The 25928-nt window shown below is 34.9% G+C and overlaps 2 protein-coding genes across 5 annotated transcripts in view; one reads left to right on the top strand and one right to left on the bottom strand.

Annotated features, from left to right (window-relative positions):
• CFAP36 (cilia and flagella associated protein 36) overlaps positions 1-7274 on the top strand; it is a 29768-nt gene extending 22494 nt beyond the window's left edge. For both annotated transcript variants that reach the window (XM_057743595.1, XM_057743593.1), the window contains 4 exons: positions 3108-3210; positions 6126-6265; positions 6460-6609; positions 7107-7274. In XM_057743595.1, the coding sequence (XP_057599578.1) occupies positions 3108-3210; positions 6126-6265; positions 6460-6609; positions 7107-7208 (495 nt within the window). In that variant the 3' untranslated portion in view covers positions 7209-7274. The remainder of the gene's footprint in view (positions 1-3107; positions 3211-6125; positions 6266-6459; positions 6610-7106) is intronic.
• A 2026-nt stretch (positions 7275-9300) lies between these two features.
• The window catches only part of PPP4R3B (protein phosphatase 4 regulatory subunit 3B), a 63542-nt gene continuing 46914 nt past the window's right edge, over positions 9301-25928 (bottom strand). For 2 of the 3 annotated variants that reach the window (XM_057743586.1, XM_057743583.1), the window contains 5 exons: positions 25534-25703; positions 23404-23543; positions 22826-23010; positions 21115-21317; positions 9301-10968 (listed from right to left, as the gene is read on the bottom strand). In XM_057743586.1, the coding sequence (XP_057599569.1) occupies positions 10873-10968; positions 21115-21317; positions 22826-23010; positions 23404-23543; positions 25534-25703 (794 nt within the window). In that variant the 3' untranslated portion in view covers positions 9301-10872. The remainder of the gene's footprint in view (positions 10969-21114; positions 21318-22825; positions 23011-23403; positions 23544-25533; positions 25704-25928) is intronic. The other variant, XM_057743584.1, reaches the window with a different exon arrangement.

Raw genomic sequence — 25928 nt, 5'->3', positions numbered from 1 at the left:
GAACTAAGATCCCACAAGCTGGGTTGTGAAGCCAAAAAAAAAAAGGACTCGGACTTTTTTTAATGGAAATTTTCAAACACACAAAAATAGAGCTGATGCTAATTTCAGTCTTCGTGTTTCCATCACTCCACATATAGAGACTTATGATTTAGGGATCCATGAATTACCTAAAAAGTTACGTGTGATTGGATTTTCCTGTTTTTAAGGAAAAATGAAGTATCAGTTTACTTAATTCTTTCCAAGATTTAAATGATTTCTTTGGTTTAAATATAGTATTCCATTTTGGAAATGGAAATACAGGCATACCTCAGAGATGTCGTGAGCTTGGTTCTAGACTACTGCAATAAAGCAATAAAATGTCACAAAAGTATTTTGGTTTCCCAGTACATATAAAGGTTATGTTTACACTGTACTGTAGTATATTAATTGCTCAGTAGCATTATGTCTAAAAAAAAACTACGTGCTTTCATTAAAAATTATATTATTGCTTAAAAAACTAACCATCATCTGAGCTTTCAGCGAGTTGTAGTCTTTTTGCTGGTGGAGGGTCTGGCCTCAATGTTGATGGCTGCTGACTGATTGGGGTGGTGGCTGCTGGAGGTTGGGGTGGCTGTGGCAGTTTCTTAAAATAAGATAACAATGAAGTTTGCCACATTATTTGACTCTTTCTTTCATAAACAGTCTCACAGTAGCACGAAGTTCTGTTGGATGGCATTTTGCCCACAGTAGAACTTCTTTCAAAATTGGAGTCCATCTTCTCAAACCTGGCTGCTACTTTATCAACTGAACTTGTGTAATGTTCTAAGTCTTTTGTTGTCATTTCAACAGTCTTCACAGCATCTTCCCCAGGAGTAGATTCCATCTCAAGAAATCACTTTCTTTGCTTATCCATAAGAAGCAACTCCTAATCTATTAAAGTTCTATCATGAGATTGCAGCAATTCAGGCACATCTTTCAGGCTCCACTTCTAATTCTGGTTCTCTTGCTATTTCTACCACATCTGCAATTACTTCCTCCACTGAAGTCTTGAATTCCTCTAAATCATCCATGAGGGTTGGAATCAATTTCTTCTAAACGCCTGTTAATGTTGATATTTTGAGCTCTTCCCATGAATCATGAATGTTCTTAATGGCATCTAGAGTGGTGAATCCTTTCCAGAAGATTTTCAATTGACTTTGCCCAGATCCATCAGAGAAATCATTATCTATGGCAGCTACAGCCTTACGAAATGTATTTCTTAAAGAATAGGACCTGAAAGTTGAAATTACTCCTTGATCCATGAGCTGTAGAATGGATGTTGTGTAGCAGGCATGGAAACAACGTGAGTCTTATTGTATATCTCCGTCAGAGCTATTGGGTGTCCAGGTGCATTGTAAATGAGTAGTTAATATTTTGAAAGGACTCTTTTTTTTTTTCTGGGGAGTAGGTCTCAACAGTGAGCTTCAAATATTCAGTAAACCATGTCGTAAACAGATGTGCTATCATCCAGGCTTCGTTGTTCCATTGATAGAGCACAGGTAAAGTAGATTTAGCATAATTCTTAAGGGCCTATGATGTTCGGAATGGTAAATGAACATTGGCTTCAACTTCAAGTCACCAGCTGCATTAGCCCCAATAAGAGAACCTGTCCTTTGAAGCTTTAAAGCCAGGCACTGACTTATCCTCTCCAACTATGAAAGTCCTGATGGCATCTTCTTACAGTAGTAAGCTGTTTCATCTATATTGAAAATCTGCTGTTTAGTGTAGCCACCTTCATTAGTTTTGTTAGTGAGATCTTCTGGATAGCTTGCTGCAGCTTCTGCATAAACCCTTGCTGCCTCAGCCTGTACTTTTATGTCACGAAGACAGCTTCTTTCCTTCAGCCTCAGGAACCACCCTCTGCTAGCTTCATACTTTTCTTCTGCAGCTTCTTCACCTCTCAGCCTTTATGCAACTGAAGAGTGTTAAGGCCTTGCTCTGGATTAGGCTTTGGCTTAAGGGACTGTTGTGGCAGGTTTGATATTTTATCCAGACCACTAAGACTTTCTCCATATCAGCAACAAGGCTGTTTTCCTTTCTTATCATTCATGTGTCCACTGGAGTAGCACTTTCAGTTTCCTTCCTTTGCATTCACAACTTGGCTAACTGTTTAGTATAAGAGGCCTAGCCTTTGGCCTGTCTCAGCTTTCAACATGCCTTCCCTAAGGTATGTTGAAAGCTTAATTATTTCTAGCTTTTGATTTAAAGTGGGAGACCCATGACTCTCCCTTTCAGTGAACACTTAGAGGCCACTGTGGGATTCTTAATTGGCTCAATTTCAACATTCTTGTGTCTCATGGAACAGGGAGGTCTGGGGAGAGGGAGAGAAAAGAGGGAACAAACTGGTCAGTGGAGCAGTCAGAATATACACGACTTTCATCTATTAAGTTCACCATCTTTTATGGGTGCAATTCGTGGTGCCCCAAAACAGTTACAATAGTAACATCAGAGATCACTGATCCCCAAGCACCATAACAACTATAATAAAGTTTGAAACATTACGAGAATTACCAAAATGTGACACAGAGACACGAAGTGAGCAAATGCTGTTGGAAAAATGGCGCCAATAGACTTGCTTGATTGGGTTGCCACAAACCTTCAATATGTAAAAAAAATGCCATGTCTGTGAAACAGTACAAAATGAGGTATGCCTGTAAACCAGTTTGTGGCTGCTTTAGGCATATCACCGTAGTTGCATTATTATTATATTTTAGATTATTTTAAGTGAAAAAGCACCTTATAATTCAGTGATTTTATTTCTCTTTGAGTATTTCTTGGTGTCTTGGTCCAGGTCACAAGAGTAGTGAGAGTGAAGCCTAGGTTTGAACCCACTTCTTGCTGAGTGCAAAGTCTTAACCAAACTAGTTATTCTTAGCACTGCATGATTGGAAATTAGAATGTTTACCTACCTCGAAAGTAGAAGATAAAAAATAGTGGAAACATCTTAAAAACTTTGGAAAAATAAAATCTCTGATTTATTATCTATTTAGTAGACAATTTTTTAAACTAATGTGTTTGAATCCCTTAAGTAGTGAATTATTCAGAATTAATCTAAAATATTTTAAAAATTGTATTGCTGATTCCTGAAGTTATCAGAGGCTAAAACAGAAGAGCCTCCAACACATGCCAATGAAACTGCAAAAATGAATAATTCCCAAGGAGATGGTGAACATTTCGCACACCCACCCTCAGGTAAGGTTGAAGTGTACTGAAATTTCTGAATAATATGAATGCATAAACACTGCAGAGTGTGCTGCTTTCTCTTACATACTCAAAAAACCCTGTGAGGGAGTGTTGAATGGCCATTGGTATTTAATTTTCTTTGTGTATTTAGCTAAAGAGGTTGCCTGTAGGAGATACTCAGCTGACAGGGTGTAGCCCTTAAATTTCTAAGTGAAGCTTGGAACCCAGAGCAGTGAGCAAAATTCCCTGGGGGAGCCCCCAGCCTTTATGTCATGACTACAGCATACAAGGTGTGTTCACATAACATTTGGTACTCTCTTCCTTGACCACAAAATTAGATGGTGTTGGGGAGTTTAGAAGCTGAAAATGGAAAGATAATATTAACTTATTTTCCTAGTGAATTAAAACACAGTTAGAAAATAGGAGGTAGCCATTTATTTAGAAGTTTAGTCAGAAACTACCGTTGAAACCAAAATTGATGAGAATCATTGTGGGAAATGTTAGTGGATGCCCTTGTTCGGTATGCGGCAAATCACTTGCATTGCCTGTATTGTGATTTCCTTTATACGACGGATAGTTCTGAAACAGAACTTGAATCATGATCATGAATTTAGTTCATTTCTATTATGGATTTATTTCTATGGTTTTTAGATACATGTCCTTTTATCAATTGAAAAAGCCCATAACTCTGTGAGGTAAATAATATGATCCTTATTTTGCTTTTACCTTAGTTTTTTAAACAAGAAATTCAAAGAAGTTGAGTGACATCCAGAATCACTGAGCTCTTAAATAATGAAACCATGACTTACCTTGGTCTTCTGACTCCAAATCTTGTGTTCTTCTACACTTTGTAGAAGTTTTATAATCGAGATAAATAGGTTTGATGTTTATCCACTATTTTAAGGAACTATATGCTTAGTTGGTAAAACAATGGGGCATATGAAACAGAAGCAGGTTTATGACGTTATCTGGCTTTTTCCGTCCTAGCATTTCTTTTTTTTCATATTCTGCAGGTTCTGAGTAGAATAACCTTATTTGAATTATATCTGTGAAAGCATCTGCTTTAGATTTGTTTGAGTGCTTTTAAAATTTGCTGGCCCAAATTTAACTTTTTGTTTTATATAGAACTTAGTACATGTACTGTTCAAATCTTGTGCCTGACATAATTTGAATACGTTTGCTTATCTGACTATTAAGTGAAGCTATTATAGAAAACTTAATTTCAAACCAGTTGTAACTCAGTTATGCACATTAGTGGCAGAGAAACAATGGCAGATAATTTCAGAAGTAATGATTCTAATTTTTAAAGACTATTCTGTTTTTTAAAAATGAGTATATCTGATATTCCAGGCAATGACTTCCTACAAAGTACCCATGAGAAAGGCCTAATGTGAGAGGAATCATAAAGGTGTCTGACTCACCTCCTGCTTATCCCTTTGCTTGTGTCTTTCCCTGGTTTCTGCTAGAAATGGATAGCGTCTGTTCTCAGGCTGACACAGGATTGCCAGTGATGAGGTGATCTTTCTTTAAGCTAGCCTGCTTTCCAAGTCTCCATTCTTAGAAATCAGAGAAGCTAAGTATTTTGGTTTCAGGTACTTTTCTCTCTAGGTCCAAGTTAGAATATAAAATATGTTCATAACCAAACTCAAGGATCTGTCCAGAGCCAGTACATGAATTGAATATAAATGCTTATGTGCCTGGGATCCCCCTCCTCAGAAATGAACTATCTCGTCCCCAGCTCTGTGGTTCCGTATTTGGGCGCTAAGCCCACCTCTGCTTAAAGTCACCATCATGCGAATGACATGTTTTAACTCTGCATATTTTGAGCAACTCGTTGAAGCTCATCTTCATTTCTGTGTAAGTTAGTTCTGTGACTCCCTGTCTAGATTGGTTGGAGTATTAGCGGCAGCCTCATCTCTTCCATAGAGACTTCCCTTTCTGTCCAAAGGCCTGAAGAGCTTTTCTTCTAACCTTCCTGGCACTGCAGTCAGTCCACTCACCCTGTGCTAATGCAGTGGTCCTTGGGCAGGTTTCTTGCTCATGCAAAGTGCTATTTCTGGTTTTACCATGCTGGCAAGATTTTTAATCATTTAGAGACACGTATATCATGTTCTCCCATCATGCTTTTAGTTCTTGGCATCATTTTTATGCGAGTCTTTGCTTGTCTCACCTGCTGTCTTTCATAGCGCATGTATTACAGTGAAAATGTTTTATTTAAAAAAAAAAACCCACCTTATGATAAAAAATGGCTCAGAAAAGCAATTAACATGTTAATCCTGTCTCTTGGCACAGTTACCAAATAACTGGAAAGTATCGAGTGTTCATGTTATTTCTGCTTCCAAGTTCTACTTACTTTAAAATATAAACATTTTCTTAATATGTTAGTAGGTTTATAGTTATCTTCAGTATGTACTACAAATTACTGATATTACTGGCACTGATTCCTCCAACACAAAAAAATTGTAGCTTTATATTAATTGTCCTGAAATATAAGGTCACTTAATAGTTGTAGCCTGCAAGCAAAAGTTTGAAAGCTTCAAAGCCAATTACATTGTTAGTACGGGATTTTAGTGCACTGTTTGGCTTATATGGCAACCTTGTATTACGTTATACTGTGGTTCTAATCTTTTATACAAGAATTATATCTTTTTGTAGCTATAGTACCAAACAAGCAGGAGCTTGGTATTTGTTGAAATGTCATTATTCACAAGAAACTGTAGTTCAAGCTCCTTGAACTCAGAGACCACTTTTATTGTTCTCACCCAGTGCCTAGCACAATTTAGGCACTGAATCAGTGCATGCTGAGTGAATGAGTGTGAGAAAAGACCCAAGTATTACTAACACTAGCTCGTTTTGGTGAGCCTAGCATAGTAACTTAATATTTCTTATAATATTCTAATTGATTTCTGTTTAATTACTGCCAGAAGTTAAAGTGCATTTTGTTAATCAGTCAGTACAACCTTCGACACGAAAGCTGGAAATGTTGCCTGAAACTTCCTCCCTCCCACAAAAAGACCTGAAGATTCCTGGCTTCGAACATGCAAGCATGGAGGGACCAATAGCAGTAAGTAAAAAACATACTTTTTAAGACTATGAGAAAAATGCAAAGTACTAGGAACAAGTAATGTAAACAGCCATACACACTTGGCTTTTATTATGGTCTTGAACTCGAACTTCTGATTTAATCAGTCAGTTGATATCTGTGCCACTTATTTTGCAGACTTGATTTTAAATAGTTCCTTCTTTTATTTGACCCAGAACTTATCAACACTTGGAACAGAAGAGCTCCGGCAGCGAGAACAGTATCTGAAACAGAAGAGAGATAAGCTGATGTCCATGAGAAAGGATATGAGGGCTAAGCAGATGCAAAATTCGGAGCAGAAAGGAAAACCTGCTGGGGAGGTAGAGGTATGGCCAGCTCTAATATGTGAAAATTTGCAAATCTATGGGTGGGATTCTCAACATCAGAATATGTGCTCTTGTAGATCCATTCATAGTCACCTCCCTGTTAGTGTAGCATCTGTTAAAAGTCTTTTCTAGGCAGTGAGATGGTTGTGACAGGATTTTATGAGGTAGAAATGATAGCAGTTTTGTGATTCTTTACTTGCCCCGCTCTGAGCAGTGAAGGGTCAGCTGTCTGTTTTACCTGAGCCTTTCGAGATATTTTATCTTAGAGCAGCATCAGTTCCCTAGCCACCACCTCCAAAAGGCTTCCCCAAGAAGAGATTTTTAAAAAGAAGAGATTTAGGGAACTCAGTCCATGTGTGGCTTTTTTTTTTTTTTTTTTTTAACTTACTGAATGTTCTAATATTTGTTCAGGCAGTACGTTAGGAATTTTAGACAAATGAATCCACCTTGTACTGTAGTCAATTTTTTTTCCTTTTATTTATTTATTTTTTTTTAAGGAAATGACAGAGAAACCAGAAATGACAGCAGAGGAGAAGCAAACATTACTAAAGAGGAGATTGCTTGCAGAGAAACTTAAAGAAGAAGTTATTAATAAGTAATTTTAAGAACAATTTAGCAAAGCAGAAGAGCAAAATTTCTTAAAAATAAATTATTTAATCCTTAAACAGAGCCTGTTAGTTTCAAGTACTTGTGTTTCTAAATGCAAATATAACCTCATTATTACTCTTTTATTAAACATTGGAGGTAAAGGGCAGTGGGGAAGGCAGTTACTTATGCTGACCACTTCAATACAGATTTCTGAGTAATGGTCTCTCGTGGAGAGGTGTAGAAAGTTAACTGATAGTGTATTCAATTGTTCCTTGTTGGTGCTAAGCATTGTGCTGCATGTTAAGGATACAGTAGTCAAGCAGATTGACAGCGTCCCTGCTTTCACGGGGCTGGTGAAGAGCCGAGTGATAGAAGGGAAAAGTGCAGTGTTATATACAGGGTCCTGCCGCTGTCAGTATGGCTAGCATATAGACAGAATGAGGGGAGAGGGTTAGCACATGGAGTTGGAGATAGGTGGGGTACTGATTTGCAAGGCCTGTAGGTAATGTGAGAGTTTTAAACATAATGGCAGTGGGAGGTCACTGAAAAGTTTTAAAGCAGGGAAGTTTCATGATCAAAACGCTCATTTAAAAAAGATGTGTGGCTGCTGTGTGGAGACTATTGGGTGAGAGTAGTTGTGGGTGAACCAGGTATAGGCTAATCTAATGAATTGAGTGGTTCTCCGAGGCAGTGTGCTAAGATAGATTTCAGCATCCTACACTGAGGCAGGAGCAAACAGGACTTTGAAAATAGATGTGGGGGATGTTAAAAATACTCAATTACTCTTTCTAGAAAAGCTGGCATTAAAACAGATAAAGGAACAGTTGCCTGAGCCTGTTAAGGGGAATTCTGCCATGGGTGTAGGTCTGCTGTGTGTGAAGTGATTCTGGGTGGTGTTCTGTAGTCCATTTGCTAAAAGATAACCAGAAATAGTAGGAGACAAACCTTCCTTCCAGAAACTTCCTATGTTTCCCGTAAGCACCCTCTTTTCTAGTTACGGGCCACTTTTGAGGTTTAACTTATAATTCCATTTTATCTCCTTAAATCTATAGTTACAAGTTCTTAAAAGCAATACCAAAATTACTTTAGTTACAACCTTCAACATGCAGAGAAAACTTAGCATTACTTTATATTTGTCACATTTTTATCACCTAGCTGGACAAGTGGAAAAACTGGTGATTAAAACACAGAAATTTGTTTCATGTAGCTTTTTATTAAAAATAGTTTTTATATTGCATACATGTTTACAGATATAATATTAAGAGAACCTCAGGCATACAAATGTGGGCTCTGGCTTGCTTCACTGAGTGAACATAAAGATATAAAAATCTTCATCTGCCTGAGGGTAGTCATGTAAGACAGCGGCTAATGTGGTAAGTTATTCTTTCACATCTTAAGTTATTCTTTCAAGGGATATTTTTAACTCTTGTTCTCACATCATTGTGGGTGAGCTTCTGCACCATAAGTGTTTTCCTATAATTCAACAAAACATTCACATTTCTGCTGTAATAACCATGTCCTGTGCCGATCTAAGGGTTTAAGGCGTGTGGCGGTTCTCCAGAAAGGGGAATTAGAGAAGCTTCGCAAGATGTGTGGTGATAACACTACCTACTGGAGCTTAAGATGAAATCACTTAGGAAGAGTCAGGGGTAAACGGAAATGCTTTAGGGCTGGCCTTCTTAGATTCCAAGAGGAAATTTAACAAGAAGAGTAAGGGGCTTGATAAAAATTGTTTGAAAGAAAATGTATTCATATGGTAGCTTTACCAATCTTGATTTAAATGATCCTGAGTCACCTGCCTTAATGAGGTTGAAGGTCTTTTTCATTATATGTACCTGCAATCAAAGAGGTGATAATAGTCCCATGCTGTGATGCTTTGGTGCTGGGACTGTATTTGTCCAAGGTACACCCTCTATGAGATACTTAATGTGCAATTGACCCTTGTTTGTTTAGAATTCTTTCATTCAGATTGCTATATGACACAGTGGTCTATAATAAATATCTATGGATAACGTACTGGCTTTTAAAAGATATTGTAAAGGGGACATATCTCAAAATGGAGTTTACTTATATTTACAACAAATCAAACAAAAGCAACAACCATAGAATTACAGGGTCACATTTTAATTCCTGAATTTTACAGGTCAGCATTAATATCACCACATGTATACAAATGGTGTAAAACAAGTACAGTGGTATTTTTAATACAAAATAAACATCTGTTTTATGGAAAAACTATACTTCATATCTACACAGACAGCCCATCTTCCAAACAATAGCCAAAATTAAAATTAACTACAAAATCTCCAAAACAGGGAAAACTGCTTCAGTTTTAAGCTATTCCAGGAAAAATGGACCCATAACACATTACAAGGGTGATCTGAAGAGTGTAGCTGGAATTACTATTTTTAGGTTTTTTTTCCCCCCAATGCATTAAGTTGTAGTTTGGGGGATGTTTTCCTCACTTCAGCATCTCAGATCACAGATGAGCCAACTAACATTAAAATATTTACAGTTAACTTGCTGTTCTAAAAATAAAACCTCTTAACTGTTTGCCTCAGTTTATTATTTTAAATTCATTTACGTACATGGAATGTGCTTTTATTCTTAAAAAAAAAAAAAGCAGCTTTCATGTTACACCCTTGTTTGTTTATGGAAAAGCTTCATGTGCTGCATACTGACTGACACTGAAGTAACTTCTTGGATCAAAATGGCCTGTAGATATTAAACGCCACTTAATTCAGCACTATTCATGTTAGTCTTTATAAATTACACTTTAAAATGTGCCTGCAGCTCTGGAGAGAGACAACTTTACTAACAAAGCAGAAAGTGACTTCAAAGTATCTTCCACAAAAGACTGTACTTGTAGGCAGTTGAAAAAATTTTGTTCAATCCCCTCCCGTTTCTAGAGAAAATCATTTTGGAATACTACTGTACTGATTCTTGGCATCTGCTATCTCTAAAAGTGCTGATTTTAAAAGTTTTATTAACCAAACTGTCCATTTTGAATCCAGCTTGTTTGTTTTCATTAAAATACACACTGAAAGTTCCTGGTGTAGAAAACTCAACATGTGCTGTAATATAGGGTGTATTTCCCTCCAACTACCAGTAGGTTGAATTTCAAAGAAATGGTCCCAACAGCTTAACTTCGTTTTTTATGATAGCTGAACTTGTTTTCCATAAAAATTTCTTTTAAAAAGAGGCAACTGATTAAAAGAACAACATGGCCAGCACCATTATACAAGTAATGTTATTGGGTTTGCAACTGAAGTTTTATAATTGTTTCTAAATCAGAAACCCCCCTGGAGCAACCCTGCATTAATATTATTTTATCAACTTTGTCCCTCCCCTAAACTGTCCCAAAACCAGAGAGTTTCCTTGCTGAGAAGCTATCTCTCAGGTTCTGGTTACTAACCTTTTTTGTTGGACAGCCTGAAAGGCAAACCCCTTAATTACTAGCAAGCGATCAAGTTCCTGGGAAGCCTGTTTTTTTTTGTTTGGTTTTGTTTTGTTTTTTACAGAACTAAACTCTCCTAGCTGATATACTGAGTGTCTTTGCTATTCCTTGTCTATTTATAAGTTCAAGTGAGAAAGCTTTCTGATTCAGATTTTCAGCTCATTGAACAGTTGCAGCATTTTTGTACAACCACATGTTGAAGGTCCCCGGTAAATATTTTATGAGCCAAGACGAGGTCTTTTCCTGGGAGATGTTTCTTCTTCTTCATCTTCCTCTTCATCATCTGGATAATCCACTAACCCAACCAAACTTCCCTATTGAAGGATAAAAAAAAAAAAATTTAACATATGTAACTTAAAAAAAAAAAGGCTTATTAGTACAAATGTAATCACTTTTAAAGGTATTAGAAATCATTTTTCTAAACTAATCACATATATGTGAAACATACTTGAATTTGATAAAGGAACTGCTTGAAATTATGAACACTTGGTAAGTACAATTGGTGGCATTCTTAGCTACTCTCAACTTTTTTATTTGGCTCTTGGATTTTTAATGATACCTCTCAGTTCAATTCAGAAAAATTTCATTGTGGAAAAATAACTATCTCCAAACAATAAGACTCACAAAGAATCATGACATTTGGAGCTGGAAGGACCTTGGAGATGAACTAGTTCATTTCTCTAATCTTAAACTAGAGAGGATAGCTAGCCAGTGACAAGAAGTCTCCTTTTAGTCTTTGTTCCTGATGTATATATTTCATCACTAAGTACACATCATTGTTTTTGTTCTGCTTTTGAATAACAGTTTAAAATGGCTGACGACAATAAACACATGAAATGGTTCCTAAAAACTAATGACTAAAAAATTTAGGGCTAGCACTCTCTACCCAAAAGAAAAGGATGAGGTATTTCGGGTGTTTGGCCTTTTATGAGTAATGGACCCCTTTGCAAATCCTATTAAAGCTCTGGACACTTGACCCAGAAAATCATACGTCCTTAGGTTTGCATTAATTTGAACCTATCGCATGAAATTTATACACACACTTTACAGGTTAAGAGAGCTACTGTCAACGTTGCATCTAGTTCAACCCCTTAAGACCTCTAGGGAATAAGCAAATACAACTGAAATAAGTCACATTTCAAACCTAAGTAGCTTCACACCTAAAGAATCCAGGCATCTGGCATTAATACTTTACCAGAATAAAACTGAAACACTGTAATATTAATCAACAAAGGGCTCTGAGCAGCTAGAAGCAGTTATCAGAAAGTCTGTGAACCAAATAAAACTTAAATACTTAAGTGAGAATCTGCTTCTTTCTCAGCTTAATAACACACAAACCCAAGTTTGATAAGCAAGAAGTAATGTGGCTAAATTTAAAACAAAACATGTAAAGCACTAGCACAGTCCTTGGTAGGTAGTTACTATTCAGTAATTGCTATTAGCTGCTATTACTCTTATCATTATTTTTTGCTATTTGGTTTCTAAGCCAAACAAGTTGAACTAAAGGAGGTAGAAGACATAATTACGGCATAAAAAGGCACAAGTCTGATATTCACACAGATGACAGCAAATTAATAAGGAGAGTTTTAATTCTGCTTTTAATCCTATCATAATGTACACAAATTTCAGTTCCAAATGGTTAACATTTAAAATAATTTTTGGCATAAGATCAAAAAATATTGTATCTGAAACACTCAGCTACACAATTTTTCAATTTTATCTCTATTATGTATAATATATACACCATAAACAAACTCATACATTTAAAAATCATTTTTACCATACAAAGAATAAAAATATAAAATGTGAAATATTGGAAGTAAAAGGAACTATAAATCCACAGATGCATACTGTGAAGAATTTGACAGGTTCCAGACTTTTAATATACAACTATAAATGTATTATTTTTAAACAAATATCAGCTTCCAATGTTAGTACACAAAGTTCTATATCATTCTTTTAAACTCTAGTATTCCATGGGTACGGATATACCACCGAAGTTAAATTCCTTGTTGGACATTTAGATTGCTTTCCCAGGGATTATATTTTCTTTAAATTTTTTTGTTTCTGACAATATATCAACAAAGACAAAAAAGGAAAGGAGAAAACAGCAGATGAAAGCTGTCAAGGCATTTTTGGAAAAAGAAATCAGAGGCAAAATAACTCATTTTTAATGGAGAACAAAGTCAAGAAGGGGATATAGAAATGACAAGCAAACTGATTTGTCTTAATCCCAGAAAAAACCAGGAAGTAAGGGCACCAAAATACTGGGAAAAACAGGGAAGATAGTTAACAGTCAAATCAGTGAAACAAACTGAGTCCTCAATTCTGCAATTCATTCCTCTACCGCACGCCCACCCCCACCAGGAGATTCTGGCTTCTCTACCACCACCAACCATAAAGAAGAAGAACCAGAAAGGCTCTGCACTTCAGGAATTCAGGCACAGTAAAGGGCAGGGGTAAGGTGCCAGGGTGAAAATGGAAGAATAAATTTTGCATATTGAGTAGAGACACTCACTACTGCACTCTAAGCTCTCTTTCCTATCCAGGCTCTCAAAACACCAACAGGTAAGCTTATAGTCACCAAATGTAGTAGACTAGCTATGCCTGTAAAGTTAGGTGGCTCCACAGGGGAAAAACCCCCAAATACTAACACTCCCTAAAAAATGCAGGGCATTTGCTCTAGTCTTTTATATGAAGTCCACATCATTAGGTCCCACTCACTGATTTTTAACTGCCTTATTTTAACAACTGAGACATAATTCACATACCATAAAGTTCACCCTTGTAAAGTGTACAATTCAGTGGTTTTAGTATATTCCCAAAGTTGTGTGACCATCACCACTAATTCCAGAATATTTTCATCAACAACCACCCCCCCCCAACACCCCATATCCATTAAGTCACTCCCCACTCCTCCCTCCTCCTGGCAACCACAAATCTACTTTGTTTCTAAAGATGTGCTTATTCTGGACAGTTCTTATAAATGGAAGCATACAGTATGTGGCCTTTTGTGTTTGGCTTATTTCACTTAGCATAATGTTTTTGGGTTCACGTAGCAAGTATCAGTACTTCATTCCTTTTCCTTTTTTACAGCAAAATAATATTCATTGTTATGGATATGTCACATTTTGTTTATCTACTCATCAGATGATGGACATTTGGGTTGTTCCCACTTTTTGGCTATTATGAATAATGCTGCTATTAGTATTCATGTACAAGTTTTAGTATGGACATATATTTTCATTTCTCTTGAGTACATACCTAGGAGTGGAATTTAACTTTTTAGGGGGAACTGCCAGACTGTATTTCAATGCTGCTGCACCACTGTATTGATACGTTCCCATCAACGATGTATGAGGGTTGCAATTTCTCACCAAAACATGGTTTTTGTCCATGTGTTTTATTATAATGATCTTAGTGGGTGTGAAGTAGAACCTCATTGTGGTTCTGATTTGCATTTTCCCGACTAATGACACTGACCATTTTGTCATGTGCTTATATGGCCCATTTGTATATCTTCTTTGGAGAAATATCTTTTTAAATGCCAGTTTTAAAGCCAGGTTGTTGCATTATGCTGTAGGAGTTCTGTATATATTCTGGATACCAGTCCCTTATCAGATATATTTTCTCCCATTCTGTGGATTGTCTTTTCACTGTATGATAGTATCCTTTGAAGCACAGAAATTTTTAATTTTGATGAAGTCTAATTTATTCTTTTCTTTTGTAACACTTGTGCTTTTTGTGTTATACCTAAGAAATCACTTCCCAGGGAATTCCCTGGTGGTCCAGTGGTGAGAAGTCCATGCTTCCATTGCAGGGGGCACAAGTTCGATCCCTGGTCAGGGAACTAAGATCCCACAAGCTGCACAGTGAATTAAAAAAAAAAAAGAAAAGAAACCACTGCCAAATTTGAGGACATGAATATTTACGCCTGTATTTTTTTCTAAGTGTTTTACAGTTTTAATTCTTACATTTAAATCTCTTATCTACTTTAAGTTCTGTAACTTAAAGTGAGAGGCAGCGTCCAACTTCATTCTTTCGAATGCAGATATCCAGTTGTCCTAACACTCTAACACCATTTGTTGACAAGACTATTCTTGACCGCAGTGAATTGTCTTGGCACTCTCGTTGAAAGTCTGCCTTACTTTTTGTTTGTTTTTTTCAGTTTGGTGCTGTGAGCTTAGCAGGTGAATTTATTTTATTATATTTTTGCTGCGTAAATAGATTAGCACCTCACTGAGGCACCTTCTGCAAGGCTTTTTTTTTAAACCTTTTATTTTTATTTTATATTGGAGTATAGTTGATTAACAATGTTGTGATAATTTCAGGTGTACAGCAAAGTGATTCAGTTATACATATACACGTATCTATTGTTTTTCAAATTCTTTTCCCATTTAGGTTGTTATATAATATTGAGCAGAGTCCTCTGTGCTATACAGTAGGTCCTTCTTGGTTATCCATTTAAAATACAGCAGTGTGTACATGTCAATCCCAAACTACCTTACTTTTTAACATGAAAGAAAATCCAAGCATCACCAGACACTTGAGGAACATTTCTAATATGAAAGAAGGGTTCAAACAAATAACAACAAAAACCTATGAAGAAACACTGATTCTTTTCTGAATTAAAACTGACAAATTAATAAATTATTCATTAGGAAACTTAACATAATTCATCATATTAACAAATCTAAGGGAGCAGAATTCAAGAATTATCCTCTATTCAATGAAATAAAGAATACATAGATGTGACTTCCCTGGTGGGCCAGTGGTTAAGACTCTGCGCTCCCAATGCAGGGGGCCCGGGTTCGATTCCTGGTCAGGGAACTAGATTCCACATGCTGCAACTAAAAGATCCCGCGTGCTGCAACTAAAAGATCCCGCGTGCTGCAACCGAGACCCAGTGCAGCCAAGTTTAAAAAAAAAAAAAAAAAAAAAAACATCTTCCTTAAACATGATTAAAAACTTTTAATTATCAATAAAGGTGATAGTTTTTATATCTTCTAATTTTTGATATCATCTAATTGTTATATAAACATGATTAAAATTCTGTTTTAATCACCAGAAAAAGTGACAGCTTTTATATCTTCTAATTTTTATAGTTTTAATTTCTTTATCTCATCTAATTGCACTGGCCAATACCCTAGAATAATGGTTAAATAACAGCAGTGATAATGGCATCCTGTCTTGTTCCTGACTTTGATGTGAATGCTTCTAATATTTCTTCCTTAAGGATAAAGTTAGCTTTTGGTATCAGCCATATATATCAATCATGTTAAGAAATTATCCAATTATTCCTATTTTACTGAGCAATTGTATTCGATAATATTTATCAAAATTGTAAATGCACATTCTATATAGAAATACACAACATGTATGTGAAAGGCTGTATGTAAAAGGTCACATATCCATCCATACTTTGGAATTCTATAGAGGAAGTTCTTTTATATCCTGACAGGAAAAGCTTACCCAGATAAGCTTGTTATGTGACAAGGCAAGAGGTAGTGTTTTTTTTTCTTGTGAACCTGTAGCAAAAGAGTTTGTTTTAGCACCTGCTGGTGGCTTCTCATTCTGATTTTGTAAGTATTTTTTCTCAAGGAAAGTGTGCATGTTTTACAGCTCTACAGCTAAAGAAATATTCTATGTCTCTACAGCATTCATATCTTTAAAAAATACCTTTTAATTTCATTAGTAGCTACTGTTTCACTGGCCTTGAAAACTATAAAATTTTCAAAGAATGTGATTTTTTTAGAAGTAGACTAGAGCTTTAGGATTCCTCCCAAAAGAAAATAGACAAATTATCACCTGATCTATTTAATTTTAAGAACCAATCAATTTGTAGCAATTGACAATGATGGTGATGAAAACTGTAAGATGCTGATGAAAGAAACTGAAGATGACACAAACCGATGGAAAGATACAACATGTTCTTAGATGGCAAGAATCAATATTGTTAAAATGACCATACCACCCCAAGGCTAACTATAAATTCAATGCAATCCCTATCAAATTACCAATGGCATTTTTCACAGAACACAAAAAATTTTTTAAAGTTGTATGGAAACACAAAAGACCCCAAATAGCCAAAGCAATCCTGAGAAAGAAGAAAAGAGATGGAGGAATCAGGCTCCTTGACTTCAGACTATACTACAAAGCTAAGTTATCAAAATAGTATGGTACTGCCACAAAAACAGACATAGAGATCAATGGAACAAGATACAAAGCCCAGAAATAAACCCACGCACTTATGGTCAATTAATCTATGACAAAGGAGGCAAGAATATACAGTGGAAAAGAGAGTCTCTTCAACAAGTGGTGCAAGGAAAACTGGACAGCTACATGTAAAAGAATGAAATTAGAACATTCTCTAACACCACATACAAAAATAAACTGGAAGTGGATTAAAAACCTAAATGTAAGACCAGATACTATAAATCCCCTGGAGGGACACAGGCAGAACACTCTTTGACTTAAATTGTAGCAATATTTTTTCGGATCAGTCTCCTAAAGCACAGGAAATAAAAGCAAAAATAAACAAATGGGACCTAATTAAACTTAAAAGCTTTTGCAAAGCAAAAATGAAAAGACAACTTACTGAATGGGAGGAAACATTTGCAAATGATAGGACCAATAAAGGGTTAATATCCAAAATATATAAACAGTTAAAACAACTCAACATCAAAGAAACAAACAACCCAATTAAAAAATGGGCATAAGATCTAAATAGACATTTCTCCAAAGACATACAGATGGCCAACAGGCACATGAAAAGATGCTCAACATCGCTAATTATTAGAGAAGTGCAAATCAAAACTACAATGAGGTATTACCTGATGCTGTTTCAGAATGACCATCATCAGAAAGTCTATAAGAAATGCTGGAGAGGGTGTGGAGAAAAAGGAACCCTCCTACAGTGTTGGTGGGAATGTAAATTGGTACAGCCACTATGGAGAATAGTATGGAGGTTCCTTAAAAAACTAAAAATAGAGTTACCATATGATTCAGCAATCCTACTCCTGGATATATATCTGGACAAAACTATAATTCAAAAAGACCCATGTAACTCAATGTTCACTGCAGCACTGATAGCCAAGACATGGAAGCAGCCTAAGTGTTCATCAACAGATGACTGGATAAAGAAGATGTGGTAAATATACACAATGGACTATTACTCAGCCATAAAAAAGAATGAAATAATGCCATCTGCAACAACATGGATGGACCTAGAGATTACAGAACTAAGTGAAGTAAAGTCAGAAAGAGAAAAACATCATGATATTGCTTATATGTAGAGTCTAAAAAAAATGGTACAAATGAACTTATTTACAAAACAAAAAACAGACTCAGACATAAAAAAGAAACTTATGGTTACCAAAGGGGAAGGGGGGGTGGATAAATTAGGAGTTTGGGATTAACATATACACAATACTATATATAAAATAGATAACCAAAACAAGAACCTATTGTATAGCACAGGAAAACTATATTCAATATCTTGTAATAACTTATAATGGAAAAGAATCTCTCTCTCTCTCTCTCTAATATATCTATCTCTGAATCACCTTGCAGGACACCTGACAAACAATGATGGTGAAAATGGCTTAAGGGCCACTGGTGATAAAGAACTTGCTTTCACTTAGAAATGTGGTCAGATTTTGTTGAAAAAGGTTGAGAGCCAATATAACTAGTGCTTTACTCTGTGTGCTTCTATCTTCCTTAATATCAAATTTTTGTGACAGTCTTGAGTGACTGAGCAATTAGTTTTCCAAGAACAATTCCTATTTCTCTATCTTTTCCCCCCAAAAACGTAAAATAAATGTATTCGGCAATCTGCTGTTAGTGTCAAAAAAGGTGAAATATGTGTTTGCACTTGATTTGTGTGTTCATAAATAATTATCTGGAAGGACAATAAATTAAAAACTTAGGGAAATAACCCAGAAAATAGAACAAAAGAATAAGTAATAGCAGAGAAAAATTATGAAAATTATAAGATAAATCCACAAGGCCCAATATCCAAACAATACCAAACAATAGGCTATCGTGAAAGAGTATAAAATATCCCAAAACTAAAGGTCATGACTGTTTAGCTAAGAATGCCCAAAGTATATCATCCTCAAATTTCAGAATACAGGGATAAAACTCCAAATGCTTCCAAGAAGAATAAAATAAAACCACACACAAAGGATCAGGAACAAGAATGTCTCTGGATTTCTTGGCAGCAACAACTTCAAATTTTTGAAAGAAAATTATTTCTCATTTGGCTGTATGTTCAGTTAAAATGTCAGTACAATAAAAACATCTTCATACATGCAAGGTCTCAAACTTTATGTTTCATGGAATTCTTTTGTCAGGAAACAGAGAGGGTATGATCCAACAAAATGAGATGGAAAATCAAGAAAGAGAACAGAGACTTGAGATCCAGAAAACAATCAATAAAGAAAAGGAGAAAGGCAAAAGAAAGTATCAGGGTGATGGGCAGAGGCAGCCTTAAGACAACAGCTGTGCAGCAAGTCTAGAGAGCAACCAATCTAGGCTGGGACAAGATGGGGGACTTCAAGAGAGATGTCTGCAAAGAGGAGACTGTGGAAACTAACCTGAGAGATACTGAATGAATTAAGTAACAGGCACATAACTGTTGCAACAAATGAAAAAATGGTGGCAATTATTTACTCTATAAAAGGAGAAAAGTTATAAAGAAAAACAGTATAGAAAAAAAAGCAGGAAAAAAATTAAAGAATGAAGAATATATTGTTATTATAGCTATAAAATTATCAAATATTGTTTTAACCAAAAATTGTGATACAGAGAGTAATAAGGGTGAGGATGTGGTAAGGAGTGGTAAAACAATATGGCAGTATTAGCATATTATTTAGAAACAGAGGAAACAGCTAGAAGAGTTCCAAGTTTTCGCTATGGAGAAGAAAAGAGGACTGTTTTTTTCAATACTTTTAATACTATTTGCCTTTTTAAAGTATGTGTATATATTACTTTGATTTTTTTTAAAAAAAGCTAGTATATATCGAGAATGTGCCAAATAGTGTTCTAAGCTCTATTTACATTTATTAAATAATTTAACCTTCATAACAAACCTATAAAGGAGGTGCTGTTTTATCCCTGTTTAAAATGAGAAAACTAAGCCCCAGAGAGATTAAATAATTTACTCAAGGTCAAACAACTAGAAAGAGGCAGAGCCAAGATTTGAACCCAAGCAATACAACTCCACAGCAAATATTCTTAATACAGTGTCACAATACTACACTAAATTGTCCTATCAAAAAAATGAAAATTTAAGAATTTTTGTTCAATAACATAAACTGTGTTTCACAAACAGAAGAATCCCATTGAAAATGCTACTTCTGTGATCTTTAGTCAAGAGCCCACCTTTCTATAATACTGAAGGAAGATTCTACACTTTTGTAAAAAAAAAAAAAAACTCAGCTTTGTATTTTGTATTCAAAATAAGAAATACTACTTCAAGTTAGGTTTTCTACTATGGCCTTCTCTTGTCCTTCTACCCTTAGAGTAACAGTTGTCCTTTATTTATAACTTTTTATTTTAAGCCATTCCTTTTTGGGGAAAAGGATATATTACATATAAAAATAATATAAATGAAAGAAAAAATTTTATATAAAATTTAAAACTTTTTATGTACTTATTCACATAAAAAAGTAACCAATGGGAAATACATTTGCTATGCGAATGATGAAAAGGTTAATATTCTTAACCAAACAATATTTAAAAAAATATAAACCAGTTTTAAAAAGGCAGGACTATGAACAGACAACAGAACACCAAATTCAAAGGGCTAATATTCAACCTTACTAGTAACAAATGACACAACTGGGAATGAGATATGTACTGTCTCCTCTACCTAACTGGTAAAGATTAAAGATCATTATAATAATATTGCCAAAGCTGCAGTGAGCTAAGCACACTCATACAATGCTTATGGTAACATTAACTGGTATAGCTTTTCTGGAGAGGAATTTGACAATATGTGTGAAAACATTCTTCTTCTCATCTATCCAAGAAAATAATTTAAAATGCAATAACACCAGTAGTCAGTGAAATACCAGAAACAACTTATGTGCTCCAAAATATTGGTGGGGGGGAGGGGATGCTTACAAATACTATGATACAGCTAAATAAAAGGAAATTCTACAGTCAACAACAATGTTTTAATAACAGAAAAATTCTTATCACAAATAAAAGCTGGATACAGAACTGTGCTTATACAAAGAATAAGTGTATATTCTTATTGTAATTAAGTGTCAGATAAACCCATATACCTAAAGAAAAGTTAATCAATTGTTAGCAGTCATATTCTCTGATGACGTGTGCAGCTTTTTTTCTTCTTTGAAATTATTTTCATTATCCAAATTTTCTTCAGGAAACATGAAATAATTTTACAGAGGCAAAAAGCAAAGTTTGTTTGTGTATAGAGCAGTTTCACATACCTTGGTGGCTGTTACTGATGCAGCCAAGTTTGTAGTTTTGGAAGAGGATCCATTAGAACTTGCTGGTGGTGTCTGAGCCACTACAGATTTACTGTTTGTACTGTTTGTTCCATTAGCAGCACTGGTGGAGTGGGAGAAAGTAAATTTGAAGCCACCAGAAGATGTCCTTTTGGGAAGGTTTTCCTTGTCTTCACTTTCTTTTGCTAAAGCAAATGTAAAAATTTGAATCTTTATCAGTAAATATTGCTAAGTCGAAGCATCTGAAAAGAACAGTAATTTAAAAACTTATAAAACACTGCTTTTGCTTTTTGGTAAGAGCTAAGAGGATAGAAGCATGATGTGTACAGTGATAAGTCTGTATTATTAGCTGGAGTCTAAGAAATCTCAGGATTAGAAAGGACCTTAAGATTCATGTAACAGATCAGCCATCCTACGCTAGAATTCTACACTGCTATATCTAGGACCCTTCCAAGGATTCATTAGCTGTCTGACTCTTCCTTTCATTGTCTCTCTGCAGCTTCCACTCACTGGCTACACTTCGTCACTCATTGTGAAAACCTAAGAATCTCTCCCACAAATCAGTAATATTCCAAATGCCTAAAGACAGTGATTATGATCATGTTTGTCAGTCATTTATTTTCTGAATATTCCAGGTTCCTTTATCTGTTTCCTTTATGGCAAAGGTGACTACTATCCTTTAACATCTGGCTGCTACTATTTTTGCATATGAAAGTTAACTGGATGCAGTACTTCAAGTATGGCCTCACTGCCCCTTTTGACAGTAGTCAGGGCAGTGCCTGTAATGAGTAAAGGCAGAAGAATCTGGCTACCAAAAGGCACCTATTCCTTAGGACATTTTAATAGGCTATTTGCTCTGCCAGGCTGGAGTGAAAAGAACTTACGGCAGTAATGAGTGGAAAATGAGTAAGGCTGGTAACAATAGTTTCAAGGAAAATGTAATAAGAAATTAATTAAACACTAACTAATGAGAAATGCCTTTAGAAAGTCTCACATTCAAAATCACAAACATATAAAGTCTAGGAAATGCTTTTGCCTTTCAAGATATAAATTTTTTGAATTTATATTAATCAAATTATATTGAATTGAATTGAAACATTTAAATGGTATATGTGGTATGGTACTCTGATAGCGGTAATTTCTCAAGACAATTAAAGTGATTGGTTCTTCTGAAAAACTCTAGTAAGATATTAGTTTTATAAACAAGTTAAACATATGAAAGAGGAAATTTTACTGTTATTTTTCTGCTCTTGACATTTCATCTTTATGAAACTTTTATAACAATTTAAAAATTTTAAATGGTAAAGTACTTTCTTTAAGTGTAGTTTCTTCAGCTGTAAATGACAGGGTGCTCTGAACAGCTTCTAAGGATCTATATGATCTCTATTATCACTGGAGATTTCAGTACAGAAAGAGAGCCACCACTGTTCACAGAAGGCAAAGTATAAATAGACAATGCGATTACTAAATAGCAAATGAAGAGCATCACAAAACAGCAAGTTTCAAGAAAAATATTTTAGACATGAAGTGTTTTGAAAAATCAGATTAAAAAAATAATTTTAAAAGGTTTTGATTTAGCATAAAATCCATGTATTTCATGCTTTGTAAACTATGATCACAACTTCACAAGCAACTGAATAATTTCTATACTAAATAAGAGAATGAACTAATCAAAAATTCAAAATTTTAATACCCTTTTTAGTCTCCATGAATTTTTCATAACTATCTGGAAAATCATCTTCTGCCTTAGATTTTTCCACTGGTGCCACAACTGTTTTTCCTTCCTCCTCTTCATCTTCATTAAACCACATTTCTTCATCCTCTTCCAAGGCCTTTGCATCTCTGCGAAATCTGTTGCTACGCAATATAGATGGTACACTGTAAGAAATATATCACAAATATTGAATAACGATTTTAAATTCCTGACCAGATTAAATGAGAATAAATATGTATAACCAAGAGGAGCTGAAGTAATTTTAACTGCATATAACTTATATCATAATCACTTCAGTTGTGATATAAGATGTAACCAGAGAACACTCCAAAGATGTTTGTACACTAACCTAAAAATTTATCTTGAGTTATTATATGGAACAGTAATTTTTCATATAAAATATTCAGGGTAGGGAGAATATCCTACCCTCTTACACAACTCTGTACTATCCAATGATGGAAAGAAAATTCCTGGGTAAATTTTATATCTAAGATCAGACTACACATGATTTTGAACATAATTTTGTAGGCTATAAATGCAATATATTTAAACAATACCTGTTCAGTTTCTGATTTTGTCTGTCTTTTTCTTGCTCATATTTAGTCTTCAATCCTTTGAATGTCTGAACATATTCAATCGATTCAAGTGCTTTATAAAAGTTTTCAACTATATGTGCAGTAAGAGACTTGATATCTTCCTGTATAAGCACAAAATTTACATTTCAAATATAATACAATGCTTTTTAGGAAAAAAACAAAAAAATTTTTTTATAGCTCCAAAGCTGATTTAAAAAAAAAGGTTTTTCAAAATCACCTTCCAAAAATAAATGTCCTAGTTTCTTTATACATGAGCCAGGACTCCACAGAAAACTTGGAAAAAAGGAGAAGCAATTCACTGAAGCCCTTGCGAGGGACTATAATGAACATTGGAAAGGTAAATGTATTTAGTTTATGTCGCCTGTTTATTTTTTGCATTTACATAATAGCACTTTACAATTTAAAACGCAGTTTCACATACAATTTCACTTGATCCTCATAACAATTCTATAAAATAGGTTTTATTATCCCTATTTTACAGAAAGGGAAAATTGAGGCTATGAGAGAGACTGGATGGCCTGATCAAGAGTGCACACCTAGTTAGAAAGCAGATATTGAAATTATATTTTCAACAAATACTGAAAGATATTACTTGATGGCGTCTTGTTTAGCTATCAAAACAAGCTAAGCCTTACCTAAAAAATAAACAGATAACTGACTATATTACATATACATATCTGGTGAAACAACCTGAATTCCTTTTGTGTATTTCCACAGTTCTCTAGTGGTATAATTTTTGTGAAATAAACCAACAGTAATAAATTCTAAACTCTAAATGAACCATTTTAAGTGATCACTGCAAATGCATGGGTGCAAAGCAGGCTCATCATTAAAAATAAGTTATGATTTAGGACTAATACTGGTAAGAAATATACACTCCACTTCCTTAAACAATACACCATAATCTGGTTGCATTAAGGAGTTTTAAGTCTTTAAACTAGTTCCCCTGAACATCTTAATCAAAAAATATGCAAAGGAGAAAAATTAGAAACCTAGGTAAAATGGCTGTGGTCATATATTGAAACAAAAAAAGATAAGTTTTGGGATTCAATGTACATTTATCAACCACTCAAAATTATTTTCAGAAAAACATTCAATCGTAGGAATAGGGATGGGGTTGTGAACCCTACAATTCAATTTTATTTGTTTCTCAAAAAAATTTTAAAGGAAAAAAAATATAAAAGTTAATCTCTAATTCATAGAACAGTAGTGTACTGTGAACCTGGGTTCAGATACCTGGTGACCTAGTTAATCATGTTCCCTTTTTTTCTAAGGCTAAAGACAGTACTTCTACCTTCTTCATCCTTTTTGCAAACCATACTCTTGGCAAGCGACTACTCTAAGAAAAACAGTCCAGTCAGCCAAATAATCTTTACATGAGAATAGTGTGTCATCAGTACAAATCTGATTTGTAAGAAACAAACCTAGAGAATGGATTTCTAGCTTTGACTTGCTTTTTTCACGTTCTTTCTAACCATGTGGCCGTCTCCCCCAGTGGAATCATTTCAGTGTGTGGGACAGGGTAAATTTATTGTACCGGTTCTTCAGTTATTTGCCTTATCCCTGTTATTCACATAAAGCTCTCTCCAGATCTTTTTATGACAAATCTTTTGTTGCCTGACTGAGACTGAGACTGAGCTGCACCACATCTTCACGCCCTGCCTATGCACCTAACCAAATGAATGCACTTGAGTAGGTCAGCTATTCACTTTGGGTGTCTCAAGCCCTCATCTATAAAATAAGGCAGTTTGGAGTAGTTCACCTAACTTCCCGGTCTCTTCAACTTACAATTCCATGATAATGTCCAACCTTTTATGCATCTTGTATCACTGTCTACCAAGGGAATTATTTTTCAATCCTTCATTTTTATCACTATACTTACTATAGATCACAGAGGTCACATGAATGGCATATTTGAGTGAAATGCCCACATATGCTAAATATCCTGAAACATTTGGCAAAAAAATGGAATTGAGAAGAATATAGTATAAACATGGTTTAAAATACTATGCTCAATTTTACAATTTAAAATATTAACATCACTAAACATAATTATTTTAATTTACTAAAAATCTTCTAATATAAACTTACCACTCTTATAAATTCAAATAACTCAATAACAGCTGAATTCAATAGATTGTACCGAGTTCCATTATCCAGAAGAGCATTTATAACTGGCTCAAAAAGATTTCCCTTGGTGATGTAACGATTATAAAACTCATCTTTAAGGCCAATTATCCGCCTCATAAAACGAAGAGCACCTAATTAAAAATAATACAGAGAATAAGTTGATAATACTACTACTATTAATTATTATACAGGTATTTTTACATAAAGTAATGTATATGTTCTTCTAAAGTAAAAGGCAGAACTGCACTAAAAACAACTGGGTTTTGAGAAAAATAGAATTAGGGAAAAACCACTCAAAACTTGTACAACATATGAAGAGAGCTAACAAAAGCCCCAATAATTGGTAGGCTACAAGG

This window comes from Hippopotamus amphibius, chromosome 7 (assembly GCF_030028045.1).
Source record: "Hippopotamus amphibius kiboko isolate mHipAmp2 chromosome 7, mHipAmp2.hap2, whole genome shotgun sequence".
Classification (NCBI taxonomy): Eukaryota; Metazoa; Chordata; class Mammalia; order Artiodactyla; family Hippopotamidae; genus Hippopotamus; species Hippopotamus amphibius.
Note: the sequence above shows the minus strand (reverse complement) of the source record. Positions and strands in the feature narration are given on the sequence as shown.